General features: G+C 38.1%; 1 protein-coding gene across 1 annotated transcript; it reads right to left on the reverse strand.

Moving 5' to 3' along the window:
* Positions 1-743: 743 nt before the first annotated feature.
* On the reverse strand, positions 744-20,343 carry LOC119982475 (mitotic spindle checkpoint protein MAD1). Its single transcript, XM_038825868.1, has 16 exons — positions 19,973-20,343; positions 18,302-18,401; positions 17,555-17,715; positions 16,036-16,233; positions 15,831-15,923; positions 15,162-15,278; positions 14,238-14,485; positions 13,791-13,962; positions 5,996-6,106; positions 5,697-5,900; positions 5,035-5,197; positions 4,360-4,450; positions 4,196-4,265; positions 1,916-2,044; positions 1,572-1,610; positions 744-1,027 (listed from the first exon to the last, which is right to left on the reverse strand). Exons 1-16 carry the CDS (start codon positions 20,150-20,152, stop codon positions 938-940), a joined length of 2,166 nt encoding a protein of 721 aa, XP_038681796.1. The 5' UTR covers positions 20,153-20,343; the 3' UTR covers positions 744-937.
* Positions 20,344-24,703: the final 4,360 nt, after the last annotated feature.

Genomic DNA, 24,703 nt, shown 5'->3' on the forward strand with positions numbered 1-24,703 from the left:
CAAAATTATGATGAATAGATCAAAATACCCTTCATTTGTAAAATATTAGGAAGAATATTGTTAAGTTTACACACATTGTAACCATAATCCACAATTGTCTCTCCCCTTCCCTTACCAATTTCACCATTAACAGACAGTAACTCCCACCGTTTATAAACACGAGCGTCGAATTGCAATTCCAACCAAGAAGATGTCCAATATCAACGTCAAACAGTCAGAGATTGAGTAAAGGAAAGACATTTGATTTGTAAATCTCTGTAACATGTATATTACTTATGAAAATCTCTCAAATCGAACAAGATCGATAAAACAATTGTCACATAGCATTAGTGAGTGTTCGTGAATCGTACAAAAAACTTTCAAAAAAAAACCACAAGAAAAAGACTTACTCTTCACCATTACCATTATTTTCATTGTCAACAATATTGTTTTCGAGATGTTGTTGCTAATATTTATTCGTATAATCCTTATATAACTCGTCATCTTCCATCTTCAACAATTTTTCAATGAAATCAATATTACTTTATAAAGTTTCTTGACGTGTAAACTCTACATTTTCTTTTGAAGAATTGTGATGTAAACTTAGTACTGAAATTAAAAAATTTAAAAGTGTTGTAAAGTTCTTTTTTTTTTTTTAAAAAAGTAGTGTAAAGTTACTACTTTAGTGATGTGCAAATAAAATTACCCTTGATAAATTCATTGCAACTCACTATGAACCATAAACATCCCCGAGCCCAAACCCATTGAATAGCCGAAAACGCTAACTAATTATACAATAGTACATACTTGATAGAGTATGCAAAGATATATAACTAAATGCATACAAATCGTTTAAACTGCGAATGCCACAAAAATAACAAATTCAGCAACATTTCACAATTACATTGGCAGGGAACACAATATACACTCATGGTGACAATGTATCTCTGGATTAAGCTTAAGATATAGTCCGCCTGTTGAAAGACTCCACTGTTAAATTGGCTGTGAACGCAGGAATTGAATGCATTTTCTGAACAAATATCTCAATCTGCAATATGTATTCTTCCGATGAGTTGTACAGACAGCCAAAGATTGAGTGGAGCACATGAAGAATCAGAAACAACTTGTAAAAAGTACCAGTCTCAACTTATTGGGTAAACTAAACTATAAATGAAATATTCACAGTTCAACTTGTGCAGAAGAATATTTTATGGTCACACAACACCACAGGATCAAAGCCACCGCCATTTCCCAAATAAGACCAGCATGTGGGGTAAAAGCCACCTGCAGCTGGTCCCTAGGAAAGAAAATTTTTACTACGGTGAATAAATGTATCTTTGGGCAATAGATAATAATATAACTCAAGACCCCTGAAACTAATAACTATTTCAGATTCTCTTGAGAAGAAGTTTTTGCCACTGAACTTTTACTCAATGAGATACAAAGAGAGTAGTAGCCTTGCCAATTTAGAAGCATGTTATATGTGTGTATATGTACTTGCATACATCTAATGTCCAAAACATCGATTCACTCCTCCTCCCAACCAACATGCACACACAAATGAATAATGAGAAAAATACTGTTATTCATACCTGGTGAGATATTTCAGGCTGAGAAGTGTAATCATTTGCCTGCGTGCAAGTAAAAAAGTGGGAAAAAGATGAGCAGAATTCTTCTCAAAAATTGATTGTGAAAATAAATCTAAATATTTTAGAAAACACGAGCACACACACACACAGAAGTCGGTTGCCTCTAGAATCATTGCTAATTTGTCTTCATTTACATCAGAGGCACAGATTATCCTTCTCTACCCATGTGATAAAGGAAAATTTAATCAGTTTCGATTCTACATGTCATACAGATTGCCAACGGAATATTATAATTACTTCTCTAATGTGATAGATCGATCCTAGTGAAGGTAGGCTCAGTATCTTACCAAAATATTTGTATTCCCCGATTCATATTCAAATTCAAGCTTTTCATCCTCACTTTGAGCATAAATAGATTGGAGAGTGAAATGAGTCACTGGGATTCCATTAGGACGCTGATGTTCATCCATTACAATCTGGAAAAGAAAAAGAATGTATCAAAACAAATTCATTAAGTGTTTATGTCAGACTAGACAGGAAGTAATGTCCTAGTAGTTGAACAAATTAATAGTCATCTCGCAAAATTATGAGTTACTATCCATCTACCTTACAATAGGTACAGAGTACCACATTCTCTGGTAAGGAAATACATATATAGAACAGTTAACATGAGTACATGACCCTTTACGATTCTCCATGCTCCCTAAACCCTAGGTCTTAAAAGGGACAATAACAGAAATATCAGGCCACAAATCATAACAAATCACTCATTTCCCACCATTGTGTCAACCTAAACTTCCAGTTATAACATTTTAAGTTTTCTGCATGACATAAACCTATGTTTCACGAATACTTCAAGAAGTGACAAGCCATATATATATACCTCAAACAATGATAATTAGTTTGAAGACTGATCGAGGTTTTTGAAACTGAAGGGAAAAAAATCAAATCTATCAATGCTGTCTAAGACAGGTATCTGAATTGCCCCATTCAACATTGACTCTTAATAATTGCATACCTTAGGCCATTGTGCTTCAGACCAAACATCCCTGACAATCAATTGTCATTCGGTGGGAAACTAATGCTAGTTGCAATGATAACATATTAACCACAAACTCATAAGACCTCCAGACAACAGAACGTGACAGGTTTGTAATTTTGTTTAGGGATAAAAGATTCAATAGCTTTCAGCATTACAGAAGTATATCATCCTTTTACACAAAGGGTTCGACTAAAATGAGGGATCAAAATTAGCGTGGCACGGGGACCAATTCAAGACTTATGACAGATTTATTAACACAATATACAATGTATTCTATCTTTCAAAAACTAGATGAGGTTTCATTTCTTTAAGAATATATTATTATGATTTAGTTTTCTAGTTTATTTGATTTAGGTTCTTATGGTGTTTCCTTAATTTCTAAGGTTCATTCATCTCTTGGTTTGACTTTTCCTATATTCCCCAATATAAGGGCTCTCTCTGTACTAATCAATATATTGAATAAATATTATCAATCTTTAATTTTAACATGGTATCATAGCAAGGTTTTTTGTTGTTGGTTTAGAGGATATGTTTTTCCTCTGTGGCCACTGCCTTGTGGTTGCTTTCGAGGGCAGTGGCGGCGTCAGCAACACTTGTGTTTCTCCTCATCTATATTATCATTATAGATCGTAGCAATTTCTCAACAACCATAATTTTCTAAGTCCTTCCGCCTTGGTGTAAACACCAGTGGTGTGTTCAGCCTGCATCAACTCCGGTGAACCCTCTGATGCCCACTATATTTGACCAGCCATCCTACAATCATCTTCGGCGCCATCCGACCTTCTGCCCTCAGATTCCCACCATTGGTGACTTTCCCGACAATTTGTTTTCCAACGACCTGTTTTTCAGTGACTTTTCTGGTGATCTGTTTTCCAGCTAGACGGTGCCAATATGCTCAACCCCAGAAGATTGCTGCTAGAAGCGCCGCCTGAAAGTTCTGCCCAGTCACCCAGGTACATCAACACCGCAGCATGTGAGAGCGCGTTCAACCACATCCGGCAAAGCCGGGTGCCGCCCAGGTTGTAGAATATATTATTATGATTTATGTGTTAGAAAATATTATTATGATTTAATTTCCTGGTTTATGTTGATTTAGTTCTTATGGTGAATTTTTTCCTTCATCTCTAGGTTTGACTTTTCCTCTATTCCCCTATATAAGGACTCGCCTTGTACTAATCATTATATCAAATTAATATTATCAATCTTTTATCTTGACAATTTCCTAATTCGCAATGGCATCAAGTTAAGTTACCTACTGCTTCCTAATTTGCTGGTGTGTGCAAACTAATAATGAGCTCATAAAGTGTAGACACTATGAATCTCCACCGAACCAACAGTGAGCTCACAAACAAGCTAAAAGCTGAGCTCATTAATTAGCTTGTTGAGGAGTTTGAGCACAAGCACCAGCTTGAAAATCTTATTAATTAGTGAGCCTGAACAAGACTGAGCTTGAGCTTGGTATTTCTAAAAATGAACAAGCTTGAACATGGAAGAGCTTGACTCAGCTGCTCATTTACACACCTGGCCAAGATGGAAGTGGAGACAATATTATATGAATCAGAACACCAGAATAAACAACCCATACCTTGTAGCCAAAAAGCTCACAGCATGCCCTTCTGAACACTGAAATTCTATCCGCAAAAACAGTCTTATATCTGTTTAGTGGGCACAACAAAATGCTTTAGCTATGACAGAACCACTTAAACATCAAAAAGTCAACTAAAATGAAAACACGTGTCAACCAAGCACCTTTCTTCACGTTTTTCAAGTGTTGCAATTTGTTCCTTTAACTGCACTATCTTCCCAGATATATACGAGTCAACCAGTTTCCCAGCCTCACCTGAAGAATCCACAAATCATTAACCAGGAAAAACAATGCAATGACTACAGTATCAAATTTGATTGGGAGTTAAAAAGGTATTGACATTGAGAACACAAGTGCGTGCCCCAGATTTAGCTTAAGAAGAAATTCATTGAAGGTTACTTCGAGACGAGCACATAAAGCTTATTCAGACCCATATCCAAGTACTCACAGTCTGAAATTGTATGCTCACTGCTAGAATATGACCGATGGGGCTAAACCCATTATCAATTTACATAAAGCTCCTTTTAAATCTTATTAAAGATATACACATCTTCAGTTTTTTAGGTAGCAACACTTCTCACTGTTTGGCCAGGATGTGTATGATAGCCACAAGAGTGTAGAAATGTACTGACATACCAAGGATCATATACATTTAAGTTACAACTTCAAAATCACTTGTCGAGCCAAAAAAGAAAAGAAAAAAAAAAGACAATAATATGAAACATAAATTTGCTAAGGGATGAGGGTCATGAGCCAAAAAGACAAATAACACAATAAAAATAATACAGAGGCACAATGTAAACAGGAAAATCTGTTGTTCAAGAAACAGAGCTTCATACCTGATTGGCTTTTCAATTCCTCAACAGCTTGTAACTTTTCCTTTGTCTTCTGTAACTCAGTCTGCAAAGCCTCTATGGTTTGTTTTGCCTCATTATCGACAGCAAGAGTATTTACCATTCGCAATACTTTTGTATTTGCAACAGAATAATCGCCATGACCCAACTACGGAAAGAAAATGATAAATGGTTATTGAGAAATCAGTCCTTGGAAAGAAAATAAATCAAGCATCTATAATTGAATGATAAACTAGTTAGCAAGAGTATACATAATTTACAAAACAAGACAGAAAAGACCTGGTATAACATATTAGAAGGGTTTGTCAGAAAAAATATATCTGGCTAACTTGTTTTGTCTTCTCATTTCTTTTATTTGGTAAAATGCTAGAGAGTAGCGCATGAGCATAAGGCTTAACAGAAACTATGATCTATAGTTGACAAGATATAATAAATCCTCTACGAGGTAGCTCGGAAAAAATTCTTTGAAGTTTAATGCACCATATTAACAATCATCGAAGCAGAGAAATGTTGTCCCAGTAATTTCAATAAGGATCACAACCTAATTTAATGACGTTTCATTCTATCCTTTCCTAGAGCCTAACCTCATTAGCCTTTAAGCATTTCAATTTTCAATATCAGGTTCCATGCATGCCTTTGACACCTACCTTTGACTCCAATAGTGAAATCTCCGAACGAAGTCGATCACCCTCCCTTTCTACTGACTTAATTCTTTTAGCTTCGTTACTAAGCTTTTCGTTGAGCAAATTTATTTCATTAAGGCGACGGTTGTTGATTTCTTTTTGTTCACGTAAAGTGTTCTCCAATTCTTTAATACAGGATTCCTTCTTCACAAGAGACGATTCAAAGTCCTGCACATTTAAAAATATTATATAGGAAGTGTCAAACAAAGTTCATAGGAAAGGTCTTGCAATAGAAAATCATATCGGGATAAGGATTTAATGACCTCAACAAGAGTTCTATTAGTTGCTTCATCTCCTGCTTCACCACTCTTTAATCTTGAAAACTCATTAACAACAATTTTTAACTTATCTCTCTCTTCAGTAACCATCGAGAGCTGCAATTAAAAACAAATCTCTCAAAGAAAAATATAAATATAGATACATACATATGTATACACACTGATAATCATTGAAATCCACGGAGTCTCATATATTTACCATTATTATCATAAGAATAAGTAGATACGTACCTTCTGTAACCCCCTAATGAGTAGTGCATCTAAAAACCAAAAGCATGCCACTACGGATATCTTTAGGCAAAAAGAACAGCATTAATTATGCTAACACACAGTTACCATTTTCCCAAAACTGTTTGACAGTTATAAAAATGTTAGAAGTTGAGAGTTGTTCTATACCAATATGTAACAAAGCTGTATTCATACTCCAGATTCACAGTGTCTAAACCTACACAAGCGGATCTGTGAGCCACACAAGTTGTTTCCAGTACCATACAGGAAGTAGAAATAATAGCCTAGGAATTACAACAAATGGCCAACAGCTTAACAGAACAGTTATGAGGCAAAAAAGAACTCGTATCAGGAAGACCTTTAAGTTGTTCACTTGACTCTCAAGATAATGTGAGCGAAGAAAGTGAACACAATCATTGAAAGTGAGATAAAAATAGTGTGTGTGTTCCAAAGGAGTATACAAGAGTATATATACAATAACTCATGAGAAGACCAAACTACCCTTCAAGACTAAAAAATACTAAAAATATACACATCTCTAACACCCCCCCTCAAACTCAAGGTGGGTCAAACACCGAGAGTTTGCCAATGAGAAGCTGATGACGAGAAACAGTGTGAGACTTCGTGAAGAAATCCGCCAACTGTGCAACAGAATAAGTGAAAGGTAGGAAGAGAACATCCGACAGAAACTGCTCACGGACAAAGTGACAATCAATCTCAATGTGTTTCGTCCTCTCGTGAAAAACAGGATTGCAGGCAATATGAATAGCACTCCTGTTGTCACAATGCATCGGTGTTGGTCCAGAAATATGGACACCCAAGTGACTAAGGAGACGACGAAGAGGAACAATCTCCTTAGCTGTAGTGGCCATAGCACGATATTCTGCCTCAGTGCTCGAAAGAGATACTACATTTTGTTTCTTGCTGCGCCAAGATATAAGAGAGTCACCAAGGAACACACAATAGCCTGTAATAGAGCGACGAGAAGTAGGATCACCTGCCCAATCAGCATCTGAGTAGGCCTGAAGAGTGAGGGACGAAGATGATGATAAGAACAGGGATCGAGTCATAGTCCCACTGAGATACCTGAGAATCCGGAGAAGAGCACCATAGTGAACTGAGCTGGGAGCAGACATAAACTGACTCACAATACTCACAGCATGAGCAATATCCAGACGAGTGATGCATAGGTACACAAGCTGACCAACAATTTTCCTGTAGCGAGTCGGATCAGGAAGAGGCTGACCATCAGTCGGACGGAGCTTCACATTAAGCTCAAGAGGAGTGTCAACACTGTGAGTATCTGAGAGAGCAGCCCGACTAAGAATGTCGGAGAGATACTTCTGCTGGGATAGCAGAATGCCATGAACAGAACGAGTAATCTCAACGCCAAGAAAATACCGGAGAGATCCAAGATCTTTCATTCGGAACTGAGACTGAAGATGTTGCTGAAGATACTGAATGGCAGCGGTATCATCACCTGTAATGATCATATCATCCACGTACAACAACAGAATCGCCCGTCCCTGAGGGGATGACCTAACAAAGAGAGAGTTGTTCACTTGACTCTCAAGATAATGTGAGCGAAGAAAGTGAACACAATCATTGAAAGTGAGATAAAAATAGTGTGTGTGTTCCAAAGGAGTATACAAGAGTATATATACAATAACTCATGAGAAGACCAAACTACCCTTCAAGACTAAAAAATACTAAAAATATACACATCTCTAACACCCCCCCTCAAACTCAAGGTGGGTCAAACACCGAGAGTTTGCCAATGAGAAGCTGATGACGAGAAACAGTGTGAGACTTCGTGAAGAAATCCGCCAACTGTGCAACAGAATAAGTGAAAGGTAGGGAGAGAACATCCGACAGAAACTGCTCACGGACAAAGTGACAATCAATCTCAATGTGTTTCGTCCTCTCGTGAAAAACAGGATCGCAGGCAATATGAATAGCACTCCTGTTGTCACAATGCATCGGTGTTGGTCCAGAAATATGGACACCCAAGTGACTAAGGAGACGACGAAGATGAACAATCTCCTTAGCTGTAGTGGCCATAGCACGATATTCTGCCTCAGTGCTCGAAAGAGATACTACATTTTGTTTCTTGCTGCGCCAAGATATAAGAGAGTCACCAAGGAACACACAATAGCCTGTAATAGAGCGACGAGAAGTAGGATCACCTGCCCAATCAGCATCTGAGTAGGCCTGAAGAGTGAGGGACGAAGATGATGATAAGAACAGGGATCGAGTCATAGTCCCACTGAGATACCTGAGAATCCGGAGAAGAGCACCATAGTGAACTGAGCTGGGAGCAGACATAAACTGACTCACAATACTCACAGCATGAGCAATATCCAGACGAGTGATGCATAGGTACACAAGCTGACCAACAATTTTCCTGTAGCGAGTCGGATCAGGAAGAGGCTGACCATCAGTCGGACGGAGCTTCACATTAAGCTCAAGAGGAGTGTCAACACTGTGAGTATCTGAGAGAGCAGCCCGACTAAGAATGTCGGAGAGATACTTCTGCTGGGATAGCAGAATGCCATGATCAGAACGAGTAATCTCAACGCCAAGAAAATACCGGAGAGATCCAAGATCTTTCATTCGGAACTGAGACTGAAGATGTTGCTGAAGATACTGAATGGCAGCGGTATCATCACCTGTAATGATCATATCATCCACGTACAACAACAGAATCGCCCGTCCCTGAGGGGATGACCTAACAAAGAGAGAGTGATCTTGAGAGCTCTCAATAAATCCAGCCTGAGTCACCACCTGACGAAACCGCTCAAACCAAGCCCGGGGGGCTTGTTTGAGACCATAGATAGCCCGGCGAAGGCGACAAACATGCTGAGGAGGAGTCCGAAGTCCGGGAGGGGGCTGCATGTAGACAATCTCTGAAAGATCGCCATTGAGAAAGGCATTCTTCACATCCATCTGAAGAAGAGGCCACTGACTAACAGCAGCAACTGCCAATAAAGTGCGAACTGTAGTCATCTGAGCAACGGGAGCAAATGTCTCATCATAATCAATACCATGCACCTGGGAAAAACCTCTAGCAACAAGACGAGCCTTATAGCGCTCAATAGACCCATCAGGGCGACGTTTAACCTGATAAATCCATTTGCAGCCAATAGGCCTAACACCAGCAGGAAGAGGAACCACATCCCAAGTCCGAGTCTCTCTAAAAGCCTCAAACTCCTCTGCCATAGCCTGCTGCCACTGAACTAACTGAGAGGCCTCACTGTATGAGGTAGGCTCAGACTCCGAATGAAGAGCAATAAGAAAAGCAGTAAACTGTGGAGCATAAGTAGAAACAGAACTATAACCATACCTCTCCATAGGGCGTCGCTCGCGTTGAGGATAGCGAGGAGCAGGGGGATCCATACTAGCAGGGGATGTACAGGTGGCCGAGGAGGATGAGGTAGGATCAGGACTAGCAGATGGGACATAGTCAAGATCACGGGTGTAGTGAAGAGGATAAGGAGTAATACCAGATGAAAGAGGAGGAGATGAAGGATCAGGTGCAGTGGGAACGGGATTAGGTGCAGAAGAGGAGGATGAAGATGGAGGATCAGGCTCAGTGGGAGCAGAATCTGAGGGAGTGGAGGAAATGGGAATATCTAGAATGGATGTTGAGGAAACAGGAGTAGGGGGAAGAGAAATGTCAGGAGTGGGTGAGGGCGGAAGCATAAGAAAGGTAAGATCCTGAGATGTCGAGGAGAAATAAGGAACATCCTCAAGAAATGAGACATGACGAGAGATACGGACGCGCCGAGTCAAGGGATCGTAGCAACGATAACCCTTGTGTTCAGCACTGATACCGAGGAGAACACATTTGGCAGAAACAGGGGACAATTTGGAACGCTCAGGAGGAGGTAATAGGACAAAACAAGTGCAGCTGAATGTGCGAAGACGAGAGTAGTCAGGTGGGGAGCTGAATAGCCGCTCATGAGGAGAGATACGACCAGGCAGAACTGAAGAGGGAGTAATGTTGATTAGATTTACTGAAGTGAGAACAGCCTCAGCCCAGTAAGAACGAGGTACAGAAGCCGAAAGGAGAAGCGCCCGAGTAGTCTCTAGAATGTGTCGATGCTTCCTCTCAGCAACACCATTCTGCTCATGTGTGTGTGGACATGAGTGCTGAAAAATGGTACCGTGAGAGGAGAGCAACGTGCGCATACTAGAAGACAAGTACTCAAGAGCACAATCAGAACGGAGTGTCTTGATGCGACAACCGAACTGAGTGAAAATCATAGTGGTAAAACGGTCATACACATCGAGAATCTCAGAGCGATGCTGTAAGAGATAGACCCAAGTATAGCAAGTAAAGTCATCAATAAAGGAAACATAATAACGATAACCACAAATAGAAGGGAGAGGTGCAGGGCCCCAAATGTCTGAATGTAATAGATCAAAAACACTAGAAGTTTGGGATACACTGGGGGAAAAGGGGAGTGTTGTAGCTTTAGCAAGCTTACAACCAAGACAAGGACTCAAAGCAGAAAAAGAACTACGACCGAGAGCTCCAGACAGGGAAAGACTCTTCAGTCGCGACTCAGAAATATGACCTAATCGTCTATGCCAGATATCAGGAGTAGGAGAGGCAAGACCACAAAAACTGGGATGCGAGGAGGGAAGGTGGAGAGACTGGAGATGATAGAGACCACCCACTCTACGACCACTGCCAATCACCCGGCTGGTAGACGGATCATGCGCACGACAAGAAGAGGGTGTGAATAAAACATCATAGCCAAAATCACATATACCACCAACTGAAATAAGATTCATGCTCAACTGAGGAGCATGAAGAACAGAGGGTAGAGAGAGATGGCCTGAGGGCTCTGAGGTGGAAGTAATAGAGCCAGCCTGAGAGACTCTCAATGGAGAACCATCAGCAGTGTAAATAGAGGGAATAGGAGGTGCGGGACTACAATCAGTCAACAGGGAGGCATCAGAGGTCATATGATGAGAGGCCCCCGAGTCAAAAATCCAAGTACTAGACATACCAGTGGCTGAGAAAGCAGAGGATGCAGGAGTGCTACCAGTGCTGGTGGAAGCAGTCATCTGCTCAAGACGCTGCTGATACTACTGGAACTGTTGGAACTGCTGAAACTGTTGAATATCAATAGGAGACATAGCAGAAGCAGGAGAAGGAAGTGCAGGAGTAACAACCGCAGCAATAGGAGTGGAGGCACGGCGACCACGACCTCGAAGTCCAACACGACGCTCGGGGTGAAGCTTCCAACTGTCATCCAAAGTATGACCTGGCCGCAGGCAATGAGTACAAGTAGGACGACCAGATGAAGGTGAAGGAGCTGTGGAAATACCAGAGGGTGCCGCAGCAAGAACACCAGAGAAACTAGAGGGTGCGGGAGGTGGCCTAACACCACCTAGCAGGCGCAGACGAGTCTCCTCTGCAACTAACTCAGCAACTGCAGTCTCAAGACTGGGAGAGGGGTCACGATGTATAAGCTGACCAACCAGAGAACCAAACTCAGGGCTGAGAGCCATCAAAAACTCATACATATGACTCATATCCCAAAAGGCCACATGAGTAGCAATATGACTGCCAGCAGGGAGAAAGGCCTCCAACTCACACCAAAAACCACGCATGTGCTGATAGAACTGCTGGATAGACCTATCATCCTGACGAGCAGCAGCAGCCTGAGTAAGAAGAGAATACTGACGAGCCCCACTGCGCTCAACAAAACGAGCAGTAAGAGACTTCCAAACCACATGGACAGATTGAGTAACCAGATCAGGTCGAAGAGCCGGGTCGAGAGACTCAATGAGATAACTGGAGACTCGATTAGTCCGAAGACTCCAAGCAGCTAAAACATCATCAGAACAGTCAACGGGTGGACCATCCGTGAGATAAGATAAGAGCCCACGGCCAAACAGAGCATTACGAACCGTGGCACTCCAAGTAGGCCAATCACTAGCAGCGGTGAGCCGAAAATCAGTCGAAGTGGGAAGAAAATCCCGAGGAAGTTCAGAGGTGGTCAAACCAACAGTCGTCGAGGATGAGAGTGGCGTAGCAACAGCAGAAGTCGACAGAGACCGAGTGGCGGAGGAACCAGTCCCCGGCAAGGGAGGAAAATCACTACCAAGAGTTGTCATCAACACAAATGACAATTTCAGAAATCTGTAGGGACTAAACTGGAAGTTCAGAAATCTGGAGGGACCAAACTGCAATTTCAGAAATCTGGAGGGACCAAACTGCAATTTCTGAAATCTGGAGGAACCAAACTGCAATTTCAAAAAAATTGGAGGGACCAAACTGCAATTTCTGAAATCTGGAGGGCTAAACTGCAATTTCAGAAGATCAAAAAACCAGATCTGCTGGCTGGGTGCCGTGACTGAAGACGCACACTCAGCAGGGTGCCAAAGAGAGATCTCGCCGGAGATGCAGGGAGCAGAGTATCAATAGCGCACAACAGGAAGCTCGCCGGAAAAAAAAGAGAGGGCAGTGGTGCTAGCGCACAGCAGGAAGCTCGCCGGAAAAAGAGAGGGCAGTGGTGCACGGTGAGCTGGACAGAGAGACGGAGAGTAGCACCGAGAGAGTTGAGAGGAGTGGCGCACGGCAGGGAGCTCGCCGGTGAAGAAGAGTACAGTGGCAAACAACAGTGAGCTCGCCGGAGAAGAAGAAGAGGGCCGCCGCACGAAAGAAAAAAAATTTTGTAGGAGAAAAAAAAAAAAAACTACTGCGATACCATGAGATAAAAATAGTGTGTGTGTTCCAAAGGAGTATACAAGAGTATATATACAATAACTCATGAGAAGACCAAACTACCCTTCAAGACTAAAAAATACTAAAAATATACACATCTCTAACAGAAAGATTAAAAACAAAAAAAAAGACAGTAAAACTCATTAGCCATACAACTTGCACAAATGCCTCAAAAAGGTACATAAAAAACACTGGAGTCATAAAATTGCTACAAAACAAGGAGCTATGATAGTGTGCACGACAATAAAGAAAAAATCAAGAAGAAAGATAAAGCTGCTGACACCAGTTCCCACATATAAACAGTTTATAAAGCCAAGTCATTTATGTAAAATGACTTTTGGATTTTTTATCACATAGAAATGCTCACATGTATAAAGCTGTAGAAAAGTCTATATAAATGCACAAAAAACACCCCGCCAAGGCCTACACCGCACCAAGGCCAGGAACTTGCATGTAGGCTTGTGAAAAGCTTTGGGTGGATTTTGTATTGCCCGAGTACCTACACGCGCCTTTGACCAAGCTCTGGGTGGCTTTTCCATCCACCTCTATTTGATTTCCTTGCATATTCATTGTCATCAAGTATATTTCTTGACTCTGAATTTTAGGTATTTGGGTTGCTCTTTTTTTTCTTCGAAATTGAAATTTTCAAGAGACTATTTTGCCCCTCTGTTGCTACTTGCTACCGACATCAACTAATTCTACCCCATCTTAGGTTGCTCAGCAGGGTAACACATTCTTTCGAGAATTAATGGAACGACTAACAAGAAAGAAAAAACAACTGACCACTCTCAACCACTTCCCCATCCTTACCATCAAATCAATCCGCTTGATATCTGCTTGTAAAGCTTCTGCCTTCTCTTTAGCCAACACAGCCTCAGTTTCAGTATTTTGTTTACAAAGTTGAGCAGCATCTAAAGCCACCTCCATTTGTTTCAAGTGAGCATTAACTTCACCTACCTTCATCATGCTGTCAATCACCTCTCTGCAAAAGAACAGAAAAATCTTAGTTTCAAAAGACACTAACTGTGCTCCCTGAATTAAATACTTCAGCTGCAAACTAGAAGAGCATAATCAGTAGCTTCACTAAGAAGAAATCATTCCAGACGCGCAAGTACATAACTAGGCATGAATGAACTAGAGTAACTTAACTATACTAGCAAATCAATTCCCGTGGTATCTGAAAACAACTCCTCCCAAATACAAAGTATGTGAAAATTTAAGGTAGCAATAAGTATCAAAATAGAACTATTCACGTACTTTTGTAGAGATCCTAACTTGATAGGTATATCATCTGGACATGACACTCCAGGAATGTCTTTAATTATCAACTTCCAGGATGACAACTCACCCTCCAACTGATTTATGCGTAGCTGGAATTCTTGCAATTTCGATAATTCTGATTCTGCCCTCTCTCTGCGGCCCTTCTCTTCCAAAAGTTTTTCCTTCAGTAACAAGATGTTTTCATGCGATGATTTCAACTTTTTCGCCTCACGCACTTCAAACTCCTGGTACAATCCAATAAAAATAAACAAATGTAGATGACAGATGACTACTGAAGGAACGAGTTGAATTGTCTAAACATAATAATGAACAATTCCCTGTCTGCGTGATTGGCATCGCTCTGGTAGGAGCTTTTCTAAACCCCAATGGAGCTCAAAAATCCATACCAATAACATACAATACAAGTTACAACACCACCAATAGGGCATGATCACCGGCTCCATTGTGATAAATCCAGGACTTTCTCAATGAACTATTTTCAAGTTTCAACTAAATCATTACTCAAAAGACTAGCAATCTGAATATGGCCACTTTTCAGTATGGTGAAGGCTCAGGCAACTGAATATGGATGCATTTGACTGTGGACATCATATTTGTCACTTTTGGAGGAAACTAGTACAAGCATCGCTGTTGATTTTGCCCTTGCAGTTTTGGCAATTAGCATTCTTCCACTTTATAATATTAGAAAGTAGCACAAGATAAATTAATGAAGTAGAGCCATGCAGGGATGAAGAAAATAGCAAGAGCAAAAATGCATTATTCTATACCTAAATTAGTCCAAATACACACGGATAAATGCATACACACATATGCATACATATATTGTAACAAAATTGCAGTGACAAACAGCAAAAACAGAGTTTAGTATCCAAGAGTACAAGGAGAGGAAACCAGACTTACATAACTTCTCAGCTCTTCTTGTAAATGCTTGACCAAAATACTGCTGTCAGTAGAGGTACCTTCTTGAATTGCGAAATTTGACAATTTCTTCTCCATTTCACTCCTCTGGTGCAAGCACTGCAAAAGAAATTACATAAATGGCAATCACAAACAAACTGATTGTTAGTGTACCATGATTTAAAATCCCATAGGATTGTGATGTCTGGGATCGGATTGTGATACTCATTATGAGTAAAGTAGTAAAATATATACATTTTGTGACAGTATAGCATGTCTGCATTGCATCTTGGTGTGGTGGGTTTTGGAATCAAACATCAAAACAATTTCAATAAAGGAATAAATTTTAAGATATTTGGATTTCATGACATGATGATAGTATTAAACAAAGTCCCTAATTCATTAATTTTGGAAATATTATATATTTCTTAATTGAGGTAACTGCACACACAATTGAATATTAGATTGTTAACTTTGTCTCCGAATATTCTGATAAATCGCAGAATATTGACATGGAAAGTCGAATTTAGATCTCTCAATTGGAATGATTCACCCTTATATATTTAACCAGTGTCCAATTTTACATCATCACATAACTAACATACACACTTGTATCTCGGCTGCCAAAAATTGATAATAAATATGAAAAAGAAATGTATTAAAAACAGATACCTCATTAAGCTGCTTTTTAAGACCTTCCAGCTGCTCTGTCAGTAGATCTGACTCTTTCTCAGCATTATGAGCTCTGCATTCCATTCTCTCAAGCTAGAAACAAAAGAAATGCACAATTGAACTAACATAGCTTTTATACATGGACCACTGTCAATTTAATGTATGAACCATTGTCATTTTAAATCAACATATTTAAGCAACTCACATCTGCACTTATTCTAGAAACAGAAAGCTTAGATTCTCTTTTCAGCTGTTCAATATCATTGTGGAGATGTCTTTTTTCCCTTTCTACGCTGTCCGCAAGATGACTCAGTTTCCCCTCATAAAGATTTGCTTTTTCTTCAGCTGAAGCTGATGCAGATTCAGCCTTCATCCGGAGGTTCCTTTCATTTTCAAGCTTTATCTAGATCCCAAATTTAAAAACAGACATAAATTAATGGTTTCAACAAAACACATAATTATTTCTCTATGAAATAACAGATATATGACTCCAAGAAGAATTTCAAGTATACTACAAATATTTCCCAAAAATCAAAACATTCTAACAGACATGATTACTTCTTGTTTGACACTTTAACTGAATCAAACTAAAGAAACAATTACACTTTTCATGCACTAGTAAGCTCGTGGTGTTTCTGTCAAGATATTGATTTTCCTAACTGAAGCTCAATTAGCATTTATCAGATAAGGTATTTGATAGATTTGCTTTGTCAAAATTTTGCAGGTTAGTTAGAATTTCGATATTAATATTTGTAGGAATTGTTATTATGTTTTTATTATGGTATTTGGTGTTTAAGTCAATAGTTATTTACTATATTTTAAGTCGTCAAGTATCTCTCTATATAAGGAAAGTTTTATAGAATTAGGGTTACCAAGGAGTCTGCAACTTCATATAAATACTCTAGTAGGACTTATTGTGATGCAGTGTAGAAGAAGAAAACTCACAAGTAACAGCAGTAACAGCACGATTTTAAGGTTTGATTGTAGTTGGAACTACAACAAAACAAAATTCTAGGCTCCAAAGAGACCGAGAACAAAGTTCGGGAAATTTTATTATACGTAGAATAGAAAACTGCCCTAAAAGAGTCTTTTATAAGCACCTTTAGTACCCTAGAATCTTAACCCTCCATCTAATGTAAATATAACAAATCAAATAATATTAAAAGTCACATGCTAATCACATGACCCACTTAAAACAAATATTAAGCCTGTTATAAAACATAGCTTTGAAAATTAAATAAACAGTAAAATAAATATTCCAGAAAATACATCACTGTTCACGCTACAGTGAACTAAACAGTGCACTCTATGCTCCTGCATCATCTTGTAAGGGCGAGCTTTTTGATAGAGTGATAAATAGTTAAATACAGACTTTCCTGAGGGTCGAAACCTAAGAGACTCCATTGAGTCTGTTAGAATATGTATGAATGACGTGAAATGCCCCAATCCAACAAGTTAACTTATTATGTTGAATGGCAAAGTAACAACTGATAACATAGTATCAGAGCAGCAGGTCCTTGGTTCAAACTTTAACTTACTCAATTTAAATCCCCATTTGTTGTTGTCCCAAGTGAGAGCGCTGTGTAGCCCTAGTGTTGGGCTTTATTTGTTGTGCATGTGCTGGCCATTGGATTGCCCAGCCCACACGTGAGGGAGAGTGTTAGAATCAATGTTGCAAAAATCCCTCTAGTCGGCCATCATGGAAACCATATTCAAAGGCATACCTCAAGTGCACTGAAAGATTGTAATTGTTTCTTTAGCCTTTCTTGGGAATCATTGGATTCCTTCAGAAGCTGATCCTGCAATGCCTGTTCACGTCCTTTGGCAGCAGCAAGTTCTTGCTCTGTATGTAAGAGTTGATCTCGAAATTTCTTCCTCTCAGCCTCTATAAAATTGGTATTGGATTAGGTAATCCATGCTTATGTATGACAGAGCAGTACTAAATAGATCTACGAAAGACTCAGAGATAATACACAGAAAAGGGGAAAATAGTGCAGCAGAAGTGAAAAGGAAGGAAAATTGCTCAAGTTCTAATATCTAGTCAGAGATTACGAAAATAACTATGCTTCAAACTGCATTTGTGCTAGGCTTCTTCTCCATCAAATTGCATATATAAGAAAATAAATTTTGTTGTACTTGCTCAAAGTTACAGTCAATGTCTGCATTACCTTGCCTTATTCTCCAATGAGTCTTTTATAAAGTTGTTTCAATTTTACAGTCTCTAGTTAATGGATAAAAAAAAGCACAGAGACTACAAAAAAAAATTCCTTACAGATTAATCAATTTTGTACCAAAAAATTAACAAGAGCTACTCAAGTCCACTTGAGTTCAATAGAAAAACAGGCAAACTAAAACAAAGCCACTCAACCTGACAAACCCTGACCCAAACTAACCAAATTAGAGAAACCTGGAATGGAAAGGGTAATTTAACGAGACTTATGTAATCAATGGTCAAAGAATATACCACGCACCAGCTTTGCTAAAGTTCTCACTTAAAGCCTCTAATTTAGATTGATAATCACGAACTTGCTTTTCTGCACTGCTCAAGGCATCTAGGAAATCCGATTTAACCTACAATAATAAGAGAAAAAGTTTCAGTCTTCAAACAACATAGGAAGATAAAACTAAAATTTGATGCAATAAGGTGCAAAGAAAAGAAAGCAAGGCAATTCCACGATAAACTTATATTTTATCATATCAATGTAAACTGTAGCTTTGAAAAAACACTTAACCCATTTGGTGCATGATGATAATGTTTGCAATAACTACTGTTTTTTGTCAAAACAATATATGATTTTTTATTTTATTTATTCCTTTTTCTTCTCTTTTCATGTGCTTGCAGAATCTTCTAAAATAATCTATATATTCCATACTAACCATAACTACTGATTTTTGGTTGTTTATGTTATTTTGAAATGAGCTAAATGACAATTTGCATTCGACCCAATACACAGTGTCAACACTCCATATAACCATCAGGTTTGCAATAACTATTGTTTTTTGTCAAAACAATATATGATTTTTTTATTTTAATTATTCCTTTTTCTTCTTCTTTTTTCATGTGCCTGCTGAATCTTCTAAAATAATCTATCAATTCCATACTAACCATAACTACTACTTTTTGGTTGTTTATGTTATTTTGAAATGAGCTAAATTACAAGTTGCATTCGACCCAATACACAGGGTCAACACTCCATATAACCATCAGGTCCATCAGATGGTAGCATTTCAAAGATTAACCTAACTTGCACGAAAAAAAAAATGATTTCGATAACATAGTTATGTCTAAGCCCACTGATCAGAGCACAAACACTCCTGGTCTATAAAAACGTCATGTTTATTATATGCCAAATTCAAAGTGAATATTACATTCCTAATGGGAACTTTTAGTATCCGTCAGGTAAATATCCACATTCTTTCGGTGGTGAAAAATCCAATTGCTATGCATCTACATGCAATGCAAAGCAATACCAATATTATATTGCTAACTTTTTTTTTTTTTGCTATTATTTTTGCCATATTTATCATGATGCCCTTTCGTACTTTCTTTGTTTTTGTTATATATATCAGCCGCTTATAAAATAAAAAAACAGTACTAATATGAAAATAACTTGAGATCTTGTTCAACTTGTATTCCTAATTGATCATTCCAATGAACACAAAATGACTGTAGAATATCGTGGATGAAGCTGACTATTTTCAACGGACCCTACTTAAGAACGCACAAAGCCTACAGTTATTATAACTATAATTCAAAATAAAAAGTTAAAAAAGGCTTTCATCAATTGAAGATAAAATCACAAATTCTCCTTTCCCCTTCAGCACAAGCAATTTTCTTATAATTTTTGCTGCTTATCTCTTCAGAAATCTTACCCATAACTCAAATCATACACTAAAAGATCAATCCTCACAATTCTAAAGAAATATGATCAAACCAAATTGGAAATGAGTAATGCCACAAATATGATCCATCATAAAGAGAAGCAAAGCATAACAAGTCATTATACACGACATTTACATCAAAAGAGACCTGAAAAAAAATAAAATTCGTGCACATTCACCCAGTAAATCCGAGTATTCCTAGGTTTAATCCTCAAAGCACTAAAACAAGAAAACAGTAAACAAACGAACGAGAAGAGTACCATTTGGCGGCATTGGTAGGTGCAGAGCATATGATCGGAGTGCGTTTGAGTTGCCACGCCTGCAGAGGGAGGATCCTCGTAGATGACGAGCCGCCGGTCCGATCCGCCCGGTGGGCTCTCCACGATAGGCGCCGCCGCCTCATCTCTCTGTCTCTTCGGTGGCGGAGTTCTCAGTATCATCCTTCGTATTTCTCAACCCTCTAGGCTTTCTCTTGCTCTCTCGAGAAATATATTGATCTCTGTGAACTCAATCCGTGGTGAACGAAGGATTTGAAGGGTAAGGAAAGCGGCAATTCGCAAAAGACTCGATGCTTCTTTTTTGTTTTATTGCTTTTTGTGTTTTGTAGCCTTTTTTTTTTTTAGATTTTTTTTTTTTCAAGGCCGCCCGAGGCAAATATATACCCGAACGGCCAAACCCCCACCCAAATATTTTACCCAAACCCCAAAGAGGTGTGTGGGTTCTTCACCACTGAACGAGTGAGTGGTTTAATAGAAACTTTTTTTGATGAGTAATATTTTCACTCATCTTCATTCTAAATAAACTCCAATCAAAATATAACAATTATGACTACACCTTTTTTTGTATTTTTTTTAAAAGTCATCATCTACATTCTACACCCCATGAACTAGGTAAATTCCCAATTCTTCTCTAGATATCCCCATCTTTGAGAGTTGAAGGATAGGAAGGAAGTTCATGCGAGAATCAAAACCAACAACAGAGAAAAAACTCAATAGTATGGATAATATCACGGTTTCAATGAAGGGTGTTTCTCAACCAAAGACTTTAACTATGGCTAGATGCATAGAGAAGAAGGTTCGGCCAGTCAAAAAATGTAAGGTTGAAGACATAATGAATAGGATGGTTAGACCAGTCCAAAATGACAGAAAGTTTACACTTATACTTCACCATTTTGGGATTCTTCAATTTTTTCTAGGAGTATCTCCTCATGTGAAGTACGTTGGAGGATTCAAAGACGAATTGAAGTGTGACCCTTCTTCGATGTCCATGTTTGACATTGAATTGTGTCTTGAGGGTTTAGGGTATGAAACATATGATGAGTGCTACTACTAGATACCAGGTATCAAAGATCAAGAGCATGGACTTCAAATATTGAAGAACAACAGCGATATAAGAGAAATGATTGCAGTGATTAATGGATATGAATGTATGAACGTCTATGTTACCCACAAATATTCAAATGATGATGAGCCAAATGTAGAGGATGTCATAGAAGTTGAGAAAAAGGCAACCAATATCGATGAAGACTAGCAATTTTATGGTTATCATATTAGTTCGTTGTTTGGTTTATAGATTAAGGATTAGGTTTCGTTAGTGTAGCACACTTGGTGTTGAAAACACCATATTTGTCCTAACTATACTAGTAAAAATATTTCGTTGATAAATGTGTGTATTTTCATTGTGAACATATATTTATTTTCGTTTATCTCAGGTAGCTTTTTTAGTTGATAACTGTTTTACTTTTCTTAAGCATACCAGTAAAAGTTTTTTGTTGATAAATTTATGCATGTTTCGTTAACAACTTGCATGCTTTTGGTTTACAATTTTTCACATGCACTTAAGTTTTGGTTGATAACTGTGTTACTTTTCGTTTTAAATTTTTTCATTGACTATTTAATAATTTTGTGATTCAGAAATGGAAGAGGTTAGCATATTGGTTTGTTATCTTGGGAAAAGTTTGGACTCAGTTATGCATATAAAGGTGGGAAGAGTAAGGGTATGATCATTCCAAATGACATTTCGTATGACCAATTATTGGATATGGTGTACGAATTAACCAATATTGATCGTTGGACACATAACATCCAATTGAAGTATATTTTCAATGTACATGGTCCAACTGATCTTTTTGAGATTGAAGGTGACAGGGATGTCTGTTTTTTTGTATGATGCAACAGCGATAAGAGCACACCTGGGACATCTCTATGCATTTCAACCACTGATAGAGAGGTATATAATGATGATAATGAGGTCAATTTTGATTTAAATGATGACCGATATGATATTACAGATACAGAATTGTTTAATGAACCCAACATAATTGGATTCAGCAGGAACATTGATGATCTTAACGAACCTAAAATAAATATATCAGAAGTTAATGCCAATGATCATACAACTGCCCAGGAAAAATTTTCTTCTGAGGATAATGCTGGAATTGTTGCTTCTAATTTAATTGGTACGTCACAAAGTTGTGGTACTATGATCTCACCTGTTGTGCATGATGATGCATATGCTGTTTTGAAAGTCAACGAAATATTTCTAGACAAAAAGAGCTTATTTAAAAAGTTATGCATGCATGCACTTCATTTGCACTTCGAATTCAGAGTGGCAAAATCGACAAAAACTTTTTTCGTTGTTAGATGCAAAGTTAGTGAATGCAAGTAGTGGCATCGAGCAACAAGAGTTGAGGACTCTTGTTTTTTCGTCATAAAGGTATATCATGACAAACATTTATCTTCGTCTTGTTTTGAATATAATGAAGCTCGACAAGCAACAGGTTGGGTTGTAGGGGAATGTATTAAGTCTAAATACAAGGGGGCTAGTTGCATTTATAGACCAAATGACATTGTGAAGGATTTTGAGAGAGTGCATGGAATTTCTATCACTTATGGGAAAGCTTGGAGGGTTAGAGAAAGTGCCCTACATTCATTGCACGGTATGCCGAAACAATCTTTTGCTGAACTTCCCTCTTTTTTTGCACAATTGGAATCAAAAAATCTAGGTACAGTGACACATATTGAGTCGGATTCTAGCAATCGATTCAAATACTGCTTCATGGCCCTTGGTCCATCACTACGAGGTTTTCGTACTTGTATAAGACCTGTAATTTGTGTTGATGGAACTCATTTGAATGGTAAATATCTTGGAACATTATTTGTTGCCACATGTTTGGATGGAAACAACTAGGTTTATCGTTTGGTTTTTAGAGTTGGTGATTCAGAAAATGATGATGTGTGGACATGGTTCTTTGAAAAATTGAATGCAGCTATTGGAAGCATGGAATCACTTATTTTAATCTCGAACAGGAATGCAAGTATTGAAAAAGGTATCCAAAGAGTGTTTCTGGAGGCCATACATGGTGCTTGCATGTATCACCTTGGTCAGAATTTGAAGTCCAAAAAGTTTAGTGATTTTGTCATCCCTGTATTCTACAAGGCAGCAAAGGCATACAATAAGGTGGAGTTTCACCATATTATGAATCAAATACACAGATTCAATGCAAGTAATGTTTTCAAATATTTGAGTGAAGCTAGTTTTGAGAAATGGTCTAGGGCGTATTTTCCTAGACACCAATATAACATCATGACAACTAATATTGCTGAATGCTTAAATGAAATATTGAGGGATACTCGAAACTTACCTATTATAAAGTTGATGGATCATCTGCAGTCTTTATTATAGTGATGGTTTCATGATAGACGATCAATAGCTGTTGAAATTAAAGACGAACTGACTGACTATTATGATAAAGTTTCAGAAGAAAGAAGGGTAGGTATGTAACGTAATTTTTTTGTTGATAATGTTGAGAATTTTAGTTGATGATTTATTTATTTCGTTGAGAATTTTGTTATGTTGGTTGACAAACTTTTTTATTGTTCATAATCATTTTCGTTTACTAAAGTTTTTTAGCTTATAGTTTAATAGTTTTTTCGTTTAAATTTTTTTTCGTTGACAAATGATTTGGTTTATAACTATAATTTCATTTACTACTTAATTTTATCGTTGATAATTATAATTTTAGTTAATTGACGGGGCAAGAGTCATGACTGTGGAGCCCATTAGTATAAATACTTTTCTTGTCAAAGACGATGATGTTGGAGGACAAATGGATTTGGCCAGCAAGATTTGCTCATGCAGAGTTTTTGATCTTGACCAGATACCTTGCGTCCAGGCTTTTGCAGCATGTAGAGTTAGGAAATTACCAACAATTTCCTTGAGTTTGCCTTATTACCGTACTAATATGCTTCTACTTATATACGCAAAACCAATCAACCCTGTTTTGAGCACAAAAACTAATGTGTTGATTGATGAAGTGAGAGTTGTGCTACCACCAACAACTAGGAGAGAAAGTGAAAGACTAAGGAAACGTCGTATACCATCTTCTGGTGAGCAAATAGGAAAAAGAAAATGCATTCGTTACAAACAATATGGTTACAATCGTCAAACTTGTAGTGGGCCCATTGCATTGCACCCTAGCACATCAGCACCATGATATTTATTGTTGAACTATATAAATGCAGTTGTACTTTTTCGTTGATAACTATTGAATTGTAACGTTGATTACTGTGACTGTTTTCGTTGGGAGTCATTTGTTAGGGCCCTTATTTTTTCGTTGATAAAATATTATTTCTAACGTTGATTATTGTAAGTGTTTTCGTTGAGAGTTATTTGTTAGGGCCCCTATTTTTTCGTTGGTAACACATATTTGTAACGTTGATTATTGTAACTATTTTCGTTGGATGTTATTAGTAAATGCACTTGTATTTTCGTTCATAAATATAATATATCATATATAGAAATAAAATAATTAGAGTTATAGAAATTGAATAAAGTGTATAAATATGTTATATACTGTAGATATGTTCATGAAATCGTAATTACATTCCCAACATCCTTATTTTCCACGTCTCTCTTGCAAATTTTTCCGAATAAATGACATGTCCTAAGCTTTCAAAATGGTAACGGCCTTATTGGCGCTAAGAATCTCT

This window comes from Tripterygium wilfordii, chromosome 17 (assembly GCF_013401445.1).
Source record: "Tripterygium wilfordii isolate XIE 37 chromosome 17, ASM1340144v1, whole genome shotgun sequence".
NCBI lineage: Eukaryota > Viridiplantae > Streptophyta > Magnoliopsida > Celastrales > Celastraceae > Tripterygium > Tripterygium wilfordii.

Coding starts and splice junctions, on each gene's coding strand:
- LOC119982475 (XM_038825868.1), bottom strand. CDS start 20,152: ATGATACTGAGAACTCCGCCACCGAAGAGACAGAGAGATGAGGCGGCG. Junction 17,716..18,301: donor TGAGAACTTTAGCAAAGCTG/GTGCGTGGTATA, acceptor CCAATTTTATAG/AGGCTGAGAGGAAGAAATTT. Junction 16,234..17,554: donor AATCTTTCAGTGCACTTGAG/GTATGCCTTTGA, acceptor TTTGGGATCTAG/ATAAAGCTTGAAAATGAAAG.